The 12,578-nt window shown below is 35.9% G+C and overlaps 1 protein-coding gene across 1 annotated transcript in view; it reads right to left on the reverse strand.

Moving 5' to 3' along the window:
- Positions 1–12,578, reverse strand: part of LOC103201376 (dystrophin-like) — a 2,052,823-nt gene that overhangs the window by 750,985 nt on the left and 1,289,260 nt on the right. The window contains exon 41 of the mRNA XM_042781676.1: positions 10,922–11,133. Within this exon, the coding sequence (XP_042637610.1) occupies positions 10,922–11,133 (212 nt within the window). The remainder of the gene's footprint in view (positions 1–10,921; positions 11,134–12,578) is intronic.

Raw genomic sequence — 12,578 nt, forward strand, 5'->3', positions numbered from 1 at the left:
TTATAGGTGCAGTCACATTTTCTGTTTATTCACTCCTGTTATAATACCTTTCATAATTGTATGATTGCTAGAGATGTTTCCTCTTTCATTCTTGAGACTAGTAATTTTTATCTTCCCACTTTTTTTGGCTATAGTCAATCTAGTGAAAGGTTTGTCAGTTTTCTTGATCTTTTCAAATAACTCGTGTTTTGTTTTGTTGATTTTCTCTATTGTTTTTAGATTCCATTTATTTTCACACTAATCTTTAGTAATTTCTTCATTTAGCTTTTCTAGGTTCAGTTTGCTTTTCTAGTTTCTTAAGGTAAAAATTTAGATTATTGATTTGATATCCTTTTTTTAATATAGGTATTTTCAGCTATAAATTTCTCTTTATGCACTGTTGTGGTAGCATCCCACAAGTTTGGTATGCTGTGCTTTTGTTTCCATTTCACTTCAAAGTGTGTAGGCTTTTCTTTAATTCCTTTGTGTTTGTTTTTTTTGTTGTTGTTTAACTATTAGTTAAAGAGTGTTTTGTATAATGTCTACATATATTTGAATTTCCTCAATTTACTTCTGTTATTGAGTTTTAATTTCATTGCACTGTATGAATTCAATCCTTCCTAATTTATTGAGTCATGTTTTATAGCCTAGTATATGGTCTTAGAGAATATTTCATGTGTGCAAAACAAATATCTGTATTCTACTGTTGTTGAGTGAAGTATTCTGTTGATGTCTGTTGGGTCTAATTAGTTTATAGGGCTTTTCTTCTATTTCCTAGTTGATCTTCTGCATAGTTATTTTATCTGTCATTAAAAGTGGAGTATTGAAACCCTGAATATTTTGGGAAAATTGTTTATGTTCTCTTTAATTTTATTAGTTTTTGCTTCATGAATTTTGGGCTCTGTTTTTAAGGACATATATTTTATCATTATTAAATATCCTGATAGATTGACCCTTTTATCATTATAAAATATCCTTCTTTGTCTTTAGTAAAAATATTTGTCTTATTGTCTATTTTGTGCAGTATTTGTATAGCCACCGCAATTCTCTTTGGTTACTCTTTGCATAGTATATAATTTTTTATCCTTTAACTTCTACTTATTTGTGTCTTTTAATCCAAAGTGGTTCTCTTGTAGACAGCATATAATTGTATCATTTCTCTTTTTACTTTTTTGTTTGTTTAATCCATTTGGCAACTTTATGCCTTTTGGATGGAGTGTTTAATCCATTTACATTTGATGTGATTACTGATAAAGTAGAATATTGTTCCATTGTTGCTTTCCTTTATGCTAAATACAGGCAGTACCTGGGTTACCAATGAGATCAGTTCCTAAGCGTGTCTTTAAATCATATTTATAGGCAAGTAGGAAGAGGTGCATATGGTTCTTATTTAGCCTTACTTTGGTGCAAGAAAAGGCTTGAAGATTTTTCAATAATTTAAAAGCTGCAAGTGCAGCAAGTGAAGGTGATTGTGAAGAAGAATATGTTGTAAGTAGGGGCTTGTTCAATTGTTTCAAAGTGATGATAAATTTACATAATATTAAAGCAGGGTTTCAAAGATGGTGGCACCTCCATCAAAGATGGCAGCTAATTGCACCACTTTGAATGTGTGTGGCTCTCTATGGTCCTGCCAAAAATCCAATTGCATCATCAGGCTCCTGAAAGGGCTCACTATACCTCTTCTGAATCTCCCATTTCAGGGCTTCAACCTGTAAGTTTCCCATTCCAGTTACTATGACGAATCACCTCAATTGTAAAATTTTAGTCTTGCTTTGCTTTGTCAGCCATGACAGAACAATTTTGAAGCCCTGCATTAAAGGGCAAGTAGGAGTTATCTCTAAGTGGGATGTTTGTTATCTAGGGACTGCCTGTAAACATCTTCTAGTGTACCATTTTAATTATTTTTTCTTTTAGCATATTTTTATGTTAACTTTTTAGTGGTTGCTCTGGGAACTATACTTAACATCTTGACTTAAAACAATGTAGTTCACATTAATACTAGCACAATTTTAGTAATATACAGAAACTTTGTTCCATTATAGTTCTATTGCCTCCTTGTCCTTGCACTATTACTGCCATACAAAGTATATTTTTATGCATTATAAACCCATTGACACAGGTTTATAATTATTGCTTTATGCAGCTATCCTTTAAATCAAATGGAGAAAAATATTCCAAAATGTTCATACATCTTTTATATTTCTCCGTGTAGTCATCTTCATCACTGCTCTTTATTTCTTCATGTAGATTCAAATTAGCAAGTGTTCTTTCATTTCAGCTTGAAGGATTCCTTTTAGCATTTCTTTTAGACCTGGTCTGCTAGTAATACATTTCTCTCTCTCTCTTTTTTTTTTTATCTGTTTGTTTTGTTTTGCTTTTTAATCTGAGAATATCTTTATTTCTTTAAAATATTATTGTGGTAAATATATGTAACAATAAATTGTCATTCTCCCTATTTTTAAGTGTATAATTTAGTGACACAATTATATTCACTGTGTGCAACCATCACCACTAAGTATTTCCAAAAGTTTCTTGTCACCCTAAATGTAAACTCAGTATTCCTTAAGCAATAACTTCAATTCCCTCTTGCCCCTAGCCATTGATAATCACCAATATGTCTATAAACAGTTGTCTATTCTAGATATTCCATGTAAGGAGGATCATACAATTTTTGTCCTTTGGGTCTGACTTACTTCACTGAGCATAATGCTTTCCAGGTTCATCCGTGTCACAGCATATGTCAGAACTTCATTCCTCCTTATGGCTGAATAGTATTCTATTGTGTGGCTACATTATGTTTTGTTGATCCATTTATCTGCTGATGGACATTTTGGTTGTTTCCACCTTTGGTTATTATGAATAGTGCAGCAATGAACACTGGTGTACAAGTATCTGAGTCCCTGCTTTCACATCTTTTGGGTATATACCTAATAGTGGAACTGCTGGAGTCAATTCTGAACTGCTGGGTCAGACATTAATTTGAGAATGGCCAGACTTCATCTCACCTACTTTGGTCATGTTGTCAGAAGAGGCCAATACCTGGAGAAGGATATCATGCTTGGTAAAGTGGAAGGTCAGTTAAAAAAGAGGAAGGCCCTCAGTGAGATGGATCAACACAGTGGCTGCACAGTGGACTCGGGCATAGCAAGGATTGTGAGATTGGCACAGACCAGACAGTGTTTTGTTCTGTTGTACTTAGGGTTGCTATGAGCTGGAGCTGACTCGGTGGCACCTAACAACAAAAGCATTAATTCTATGCTTAACTTTTTGAGGAACCACCAAATAGTTTTCTGCTCTTTCCAAGAGGTTCTGTGAGTGTGTTGGGATGCAACTTCAATCCTTACAAAATCTATTATTTTGCCTGAACCTTCTACTTACTGCTTGCACAGAGCCTCAAGATCAGCCAGAAGTGAGAGATTGAGCCTCCCATGTCTTTCCTGGACAAGCTCTTCTGTATCCCTAGGCGTATGTCAAATCTTGTCAAAGTCCCCTATAGACATCTCATTCCCCATATTTTACTTCTAAGTTTTTTACTAGTCCCTTGTTCCAGCTAGCATTACAGGGTTTTTCTCAAAGAGCTAGCTCCACAACAGGTCAAATAATGACAAAGTCAGGTGGCTAGGATATTTCCAGGGAACTGCAAGAAAAATCTAATAGTGACAATGCTTTGAGAATGGAAGGGGACTTTTTGAAGAACTCCAATCCTAATGCTCCCTTTATGGTGGCTGCAAGACTGCTGTTTTACAAGGCTACTGAGAAGCCAGGAGAAGGGGATGGAATAGGCCAAGTTAAAAAGTCACTGAGAATCAGCAGTTCTAGATTGCTGCAAGCCTTTGATTAATGTCCAGAGTTTGAGAAAAGTGATTTTGATGGTTTTTGCCAATATTTTCATTGTTTTAATGTAGGAGTGGATTTTTTTTTTTAATTGTGCTTTGGGTGCAAATTTACAGAGCAAGGATTTGTTTTACATTTTACACATGGTTTCACTCCCCGATTACCATCCCCAACCCTAAACCATCTCCTCCCCTCCCTTCTCTGTGACAACCCCCACCCGTGCCTTTCTTAACTATGTACTCCTGTCTGTCAGCTTTCCGTCCATGTGAATTCTGTCCCTCTGGTGCCCATGGCCAATTGTGGAGTGGATTTTTAGAGGTCCTTACTATGCCATTACAGAAGTCTTTCCACTGGCATACATTTAATATAATGTCAGAAGTAAAAGTTTTGGGCTATTAGCACTTAATTCTAAGGGTTGAGGACGAGTAATTTAAAAACGTATAAAGAAGTGCTATTTTTATTCAATCATGGAATAAGCTAAACTGTGAAAAGAAAACTAGGTAAAATACGGTGCAATCAGAGCATAATCCTATTCAAGATTTGGTGACTCTGTATTAAATATTTATATAGTATTGCAGTACCTGGGGACACGAACCCATTACTACCTGTGCTCTATCAGCAATGTCAGAAACATTCTGTTTGTATGGTTTGAGAAGTTTAATAGCTTCATACATACTTCAGGAGGAAAAGTACTATTAGGTTATTGATTCTTTCTCCTTAATCATGTAGAAGCTTTAGGGGGAAAGAAAAGGGAATAAAGAAAAGGCATGAAGAAATGGCAGGTTTATTGTTCTAGCAAGATTTCTGATAATCTTTTCCATTATTGCACCAGCAATTCAAACCTCAAGCTACTGGTGTGGGTTAGTTTGCTGATTTAATTTTGTGTAAGGCTAAGAAATAAACAAAATATATAAAAGAAAGATTCAGTCTCCATTACTGTCCACATCCTTGTGGCAGAAAATCATATATTTTGACGCTGCTAATTCCCCCAAATAATTAAGAGTATGGCTCTACTTCCATATTTTGAAAAGATGTTCTCCTTGATTAATTTATTTCCTAGTGAAATAATTTGAGATCCTCAAATAGTGACTGTATTCACTACATACAACAAGGCTCAATTTCTATAATTCATTGATTACATACAGTGTATCTATATTTCAAGTTCTCTAAAAAAATGGCCTCAAAACACAGAGATTTTGCAGCCTTGGAAATGTTTATTTAATAATTTGATAAATTATTGGATTTCTCACCTGAGATAGTTTTAAGTATTATATAGCCAAATCAAGCTCAAACAAGATTTCACTTCTCTATTTAATTCATGTACTCTTAGCTCAGCCAAGCACAAAACAGCTAATGCTGTCACATTTGAAAAGCTTTTATGCTGAATTTGACACAAAGGCAATCACACAGCAGACAAAAAAGGAATTTCTCTTTCAAAAGCTGAAAGGAAAAGAAATGAAAACTCCGAGTCTAGGTAAATCTCTCTTGACATTGGAAAGGAAAGTTTAAAATGATCAAGAAATAATTTTTTCCAAAACATCCATGGCCACATGTGGATCAATCTTTGTAGACGGGATGACCTGTTGTAAACTCAGCCAAGATGCTGCCAAATGAAATAAATCCCATGGTGATCACTGCTGGCAGTTTTGGTGTCAATGCTATACCATCTTACCTCTCATGGAAGGTTTGAAATGGCATTATCTCTCATAGGACTGTGTCATAGCCTAATGGTAGTGGTTTTGATTAGGATGGAAATCTTGTAAGATTTCCCCTAAGATCTGCTTTACACTGCAAGAGAACATTATTATTATTATTATACTAGGGACATGAGAAGATAAAAAGAAGCCACGTGGTTAAAAAAGTCAACTTACTCAGTTCATGTTCCCCACCACCCCCTAAAAATTAAGCATTATACAGCAAAGAAAGAAACTATAAATATAATGGAGATATTTCTTAATGACCTGCACATGGATTATTGACACCATAAGACATCTGCAGTCTGTTCTTTTGCCAAACCAAGACTCTCTTGTTATTGTTTGCTGGTCTGATAGAGCCTGGTGAGACCCCTGAGACTATGGCTCCTAGTTACCCTTCAGGTCTGGAACTGAACTCACTCCTGTGGCTTCCATGCCAATAGACAGGCATATGGAAGGAACATTTACATCAGGTATATACACTCCTTGGAGTGATCAGTCATGGGAGAACAGAAAGGCAGTGTTTGCACAGGGAGATAGATGCAGGGGGTGGGGCAGGGATGCATAGGAGGGAAGGATACAGGAAGAGGTAACTACAGGGAGGAAGTGAGAAGAGAGCTGTTGCATTGTGGGGAATTGCAGTCAATGACATGAAACTAAATGCATATGAACTGCTGTATAGGAAATGAATTTTCTCTGTAAACTTTCACCCAAATCACACACACACACACACACACACAGAGAGACTCTCTTGTTATTGCCTCTTTCCAGTCTTACCATGTTTTCAAGATGGGCTTTTTCTAGATGTTATCTCATATTTGATTTCTATTTTGTAAAAGAGCTGTTATTTTTTTCTCAACTATAAAAGGAGGAAGTTTTCTAAATACCCTACCAGTTGTTGTTATGTGCTGTTGAGTCGGACCCGACTCATAGCGACCCCTCCTTGGGTTTCTGAGGCAGTATCCTACGGAAGTAGATTGCCCAACCTTCCTTCTGAGGAGTGGCTGGTGCGTTTGAACTGCCAGACTTCTGGGTAGCAGTCAAGTGCCTTAGGCACTACGCTACCAGAGTTCCTATCCTACCAGTTGTTGTTGTTGTTGTTGTTTGCCGTCGAGTCGGCCCCAGGATATAGTTAAAGAGGAGCACTTAATGAAATATTGTAAAGCATTGAAATGGATTATCAAATGTCATGTAGCAACGTAGATAAATGTGTGCAATAACACTAAGTGTGAAAATCTGAATTCAAAATGTTACTTACACTACAAGGATAATGTAAAAATACATGGAGCAGAGCTAGGAGAGATTATGAACAAACAAAAGCAATTGTGAATCATTAAAAGATCAGGATTGCTAGTGATTTTCTCTTTAGTTCTGTTACGGTTACAGGTTTAAATTTTCAAAGAGTAAAACAATACCGGTGGTTGCCTTTGAAACCATTTCATTGTCACTTATTAGTGACATTGACGGTACAGTCATAAATGATGTTGCTGCAAGAGAGGCTTAATGTTGTAATCACAGTTCAACTTTGTAGCCTCAGCCTGATGATTGCCTTAAGAGCCTTGCCAGCTTTCTTGCTAATCTTTTTTTTTTTTCCTTTTTATTGTGATTTGGGTGAAAGTTTACAGAACAAATTCATTTTCTATACAGCAGTTCACACTGATTTTGTTTCATGACATTGATTGCAATAACTATAATGTAACAGCTCTCTTTCCACTTCCTCCCTGTAGTTATCGTTTCCCTGTGTCCTTCCTTCCTATGCATTCTTGCCCTCTGAACTATTTCCCTTTGCAAATACTGTCCTTCTGATCTCCCATGGTTGATTTTTCTAAGGAGTATACCTACCTGGTGTAAATGTCCAACTTATATGCCTGTCTATTGTTTGGCTGGAAGCACAGGAGCGAGTTCAATTATTTCTTGCTAATCTTAAGCACATACACTCAGAAGGAACTATGGAGCAAGGGGATCCTGGTCAAATTATCTAATGTCTCTTAATTTTTATTTTCATACTTTTTTCCAAAAAGAAATTTGTAAGTGATAAGTCACCTAGTATCATTTAATACTAATAAGACATTAGGTAGAAGACCAGATATACATGTTATGTGCTCCCTAACTTTTAAGGAAAAAAAAATGTAGTTTCATTAAAAATGGTATAAAATTTGCAGTTATCTTTTAAGTTTTTCACTATGTAATGGAATATGAAAACTTTTCCCCAGTATATTTCATTGTTTTCATTTTCTACCCATTGGCTTACAATTTTATTTATCAATGATGAATTATAATTTTCTTTGTGTCCTCATAGTGTTTTCTTGATTTGTTTTAGCCACATAGACAACAAGGAGAAGAGGAAATCTGAGGTTATCTGAAACAATTACCACTGTATTCACATCCCAATTCTATCTCTTAAGAGAAGGGTTACTGAACTTCTCTAAGCTTCTGTTTTCTTTTCTGTAAACTGGGAATTTCATAGAAGATTGTTAGGAGAATAAAGGAAACCAATATATGTAAAGTGATTAGCACAGTTTTTGACACACAGTAAACACTCAATAGTTGTTAGTTAGTATTAACAACAGTAGGATTACTTTTGGTTTTAAGATATGTCATTCAGGAAATGGAAGAGAAAATTACAGCATTGGCAATCAATTTATTTTATGAACTTACTCTGAATTTGTATCAATATATGTACCAATATATATGTATATGTATCAATAATGACACATAACACCACCAAAAATATTAGTTTAGTTAGATAATAACCAAGATATTTTTATAATGTAATTTTAGACTTACCGTTCAAAAGCAAAATTTTCATTTCAGAAGTCTGATAAAGACAGCAGCTATGAAACAATTTCTGTTTGTTTGTTTTTGGTGTTTATAACACCTAAATATTTTGAAAACCCAATTATTTAATATTTCCCTTGGCAATTCTCTGTTTCTTATTTACAGTCCCCAGCTTTTTAAAGAGCTATTAAATTCTAACCATTCTTGCTATCACTTTAGGATTCTTTTAGATTTTTAAAACCGTATCTCATTTGTCAATTTCCAGAGTCGTCTCACACTAATCAAATCTAGCACTTTGTACTCTCATCTCCCATCCCTCTCATTTAACTCAAGGATCTAACCCAAACTCCCTTTCCCTGAGAATTCCTCCCCATCAATTTACTACTTTGACCTTTGATCTCTCTTATCTGCTAGATTCCTACTATCCTAAATTTACTGAGGAAGAAAAGAGGTAGCAGTACATACAGAGTATATTAAGGACAAGACCAAAATCTTGAAAATAACCATATGGATTCTATATTCACATAATGAGACTAGAAAAAAGAGGTAGCAGAACATACAGAGTATATTAAGGACAAGACCAAAATCTTGAAAATAACCATATGGATTCTATATTCACATAATGAGACTAGAAATTAATCATTAGAAAGTTCTAACTCATTCATTGGAGAAATTTTTAGTGGTAGCAAATATCTTATTAAAGCAAGTATTTTTTTTTTCCATCTAGATGTTACCTCCAATAAGACTGTAAAATCCTGTGTGGCTTTCTAATATTCTTGTCCTATAAATTAAACTTTTGTTCTCATAATGGCTCAGGTAATTTGAAAAAGAAGTGGTGACAGGGACTGGCTAAAAAGGTTCGCGAATTCCGTTTACTCTTCCAGAAATTAATTATGGCCAATGGGATGTTGGTGGAAGTGGTGTATATACATAATTTCCAAGTCTGGCCATAAAACCCCTTGGGTTGACTGGACCACATTCTCTATTCTCCTTCAGCAGTCACCTTAAAACCAAAACCAAACCCACTGCAGTAGAATTAACTCCGACTCATAGTAACCCTACAGGACAGAGTAGAATTGCTCCATAGAGTTTCCAGGCATGTAAATCTTTACAGAAGCAGATTGCTTCACCTTTCTCCCACGGAGCAGCTGGAGGGTTTCACTGCCAACCTTTTGGTTAGCAACCGAATATCTTAACAACTTAACCACTGTGCCACCAGAACTCCTTGCAGTCATCTTAGGCAGCCATATATTTAAAATGATAATTTTCCCAAATTACAAAAACCTGCATTCCCAAGTCACCCTTTGGAGAGAATGCCCAAGAATGGCTTTTCAATCCCCATTGAATTGTGATATAACCAATTAATTGACCTTTATTGTGCTAAACTATTGATATTCCAGTGTTTGGTATAATAGTTTAGCATAGTCAAGCATTTGGCTGTTAACCAGAAGGTTGGCAGTTCAAACCCACTAGCTGCTCCATGGGAGGAAGATGAAGAAATGTAATTCCATAAAGATTTATAGCTTTGGAAACCCAATGGGGGTCTCTATGAGTTGGAATCAACTCAATTGGAGTGTTTTTTCTTTTTGAACACAATAATTTGGAAATGGAAGCCCCTTTGTCCAAGAAAGCTATCTAAATTTCGCCTTAGATGGAACAACCAATCTAAGACTCAGATACTTGTTGAGCTGAAGGATTTCTCTACCAGGGGAAAAAAAAAAAAAAAACCACACAACTCTATAAGGCCACTCTGATCAAATTCCTACCATGTTCCACCCTCACTTATAATCCTTTAAAGGGTCCACATGGTCTAAAATTTAAGATCTTTCAATGTTGTTGTTGTTGTTATGTGCCGTCGAGTCGGACCCAACTCATAGCGACCCCTCCTTGGATTTCCGAGGCAGTATCACTACGGAAGTAGATTGCCCCATCTTCCTTCTGAGGAGTGATCTTTCAATGGTCACCCCAAAATGCCAAGCTTAAAAGGATTAAATTCCTGTAAGACAACATGCATGGCACTTGATAAAACATAGTCACTCAACAAATTTTATTTCCTATCTTTTACTTTGAAGTGTTCTAGACTATTAAATTGACAGATATTTGATGGAGTTGTGGGGGAAAGAGGAGAAGAAGGAGAAGGAAGATAAAGAAAAGGAACAAGAGTTGGGCTACATGTCAGAGCGTGGGAGCAGAAAGTGAGATTACACCTCATCCCTTACCTTTACAATCACCTCCTTCCTTTTCCATTCAGAGCCCCCAAATAAGGTAAGAAGGAGTTAGAGCTGCTAATTTTTATAGGAAGGAATTGAGCCCGACTACTTCGCTACATGCTACTACGTAAGTATGTACATCAACTTTGAAATGATTTTTTAAAAATGGTGCAATGTGAAAACCCACTAAATCTCAACTATTAGACACAGGTACCTTTAAGACTGATTTCAGCCATCAGCTTTCCTCTAACCTCTACTTTACTCTTACTGAACAAGTCTACTATTCATTTCAGCTTAAATATAATTTTCCTTTAATACATTTATATTATAAAGCATTGAATCTCGACCCATAGTACATGATTTCATCAATTGTAAACAGTTTTTTTTTTTTTTTTTTAAATTTAAGAACATATCTTTGGTACTAACCTTGGTCTCCGTGATTTTCTTTTGGATTGCATCCGTTGTGTAGGGACCCTCCTTCCACGATTCCAGCTTGGCTCTGGCCTGCCCCAACACCTGCTCAGCTTCTTCCTTAGCTTCCAGCCATTGTGTTGAATCCTTTAACATTTCATTCAGCTGCTGCCTTCGGCTCTGAAGGTGTTCCTGTACTTCATCCCACTGACTCTGAATTCTTTCAACTGGGAAATAAAAGAAATGAACATATAGTAGTAAATGCTAAGTGTGGAGCTGTCATTTGAAATTTAACATCCACACATTATCTCACATGTTATATTGCTCATCAAAAAGCATTGCTCACTACGTTATTGGTAAACTATGGAAAACAGGATTCCTTAAATTTTTCGGATAACAAATATAATTTCCCTTCAATCATATTCCTGAAGGTGACTTAGAACATTAGTATTATATCTAAGAATGTGTGTTTTTGTTATTCTTAATCCCTACAGACAAAAATGAATCATCTTGTAGAAAGGTACTACAGCAGAATGTCCATATCCCCTTGCTCTTACCACTTCAGTGCATAACAGCCTGGCTTCCAACAGTGAGCATTCGTATTTCATTGCTTGAGGACTTTCTATTGTCACTAGATTCTACTTTACCACCTAAGTGACAGGCTTGAACACTCAGGGGATTGATGGCCACCCCCTTGTCCCCCACGAGCAGCCTATAACCAAGGGCTGATGGGAATCATGGTATGAGTACTCCAGTGCCATTGAACCTAGGGAACATAACTCTGAGACATTAACTCTAAGTTTATGAGGGTCCCCAAAGTTTCCTCGTGGAATAAAGCTCCAGTGGCTCACAGTGGTTGCTTGTTTGATTATAATCCTTTATTGGTTGCCTTGCCTTCTCTGTCTCACTTCCCCACTTCCCTGCTGATGTTTCCTTTACTTGCCAAATAAACGACATGCACTCAAAACCTCTTCCCCAAGGTCTTCTGGGGGAAAGCAAGATCAGATAGGTATACTGGAAGTTTCTTGTAACAATGTATTAGAATCTGTCCCAGTATATTCTGTAAGTAAGACTGGCTAATACTGAGGCTATTATTGGTATTATTGTAAGTCTAATAGGGTTATCTTACAGACTCTGATTCAAATGACTTATTTTAGAATATAGAAAATAAACACAACCACATTCTTTTTTCCAAACAACTTCTTTGATTTGGTTTTACGAAATAAAAATAATGTCAGAGGAAACAAGTAATAAAATCACCATCTACTACATCCCTTAAACTAGAATCCTGACAGCCATTCAGGATTCTCTGTAAGCCTCATCCCAAACCATATGTAATCAGTTACTAAATTCTCTCATAAACAATTTATCCTCTCTTTCTTCATTACCACAGCAAAGCTCTATCATTTTTTGCCTACACTTCTGCAATAGCCTCTATACAGTGCCCTTACAACAAGTCTCTCTTTTTCAATGTAACTTCCATACTGTAGACAGAATAATAATTAATAAAAACCTTATCACCTCACTCCATTTAAAACCATTTCCACCTCACTGTCTTCTGGAATATCTTAGCTTGACATATATGTTCCTCTGTAATCTGGCCTACTTTATAATGAGAAGTTTCTTTACAAAGGAACAAATTATAACTTAAGCAAAAAAAAAAAAAAAAAAA

The sequence above is a fragment of the Orycteropus afer genome, unplaced genomic scaffold (assembly GCF_000298275.1).
Source record: "Orycteropus afer afer isolate SDZICR_OR568_19922 unplaced genomic scaffold, OryAfe1.0 scaffold00148, whole genome shotgun sequence".
In the NCBI taxonomy this organism is placed as follows: Eukaryota; Metazoa; Chordata; class Mammalia; order Tubulidentata; family Orycteropodidae; genus Orycteropus; species Orycteropus afer.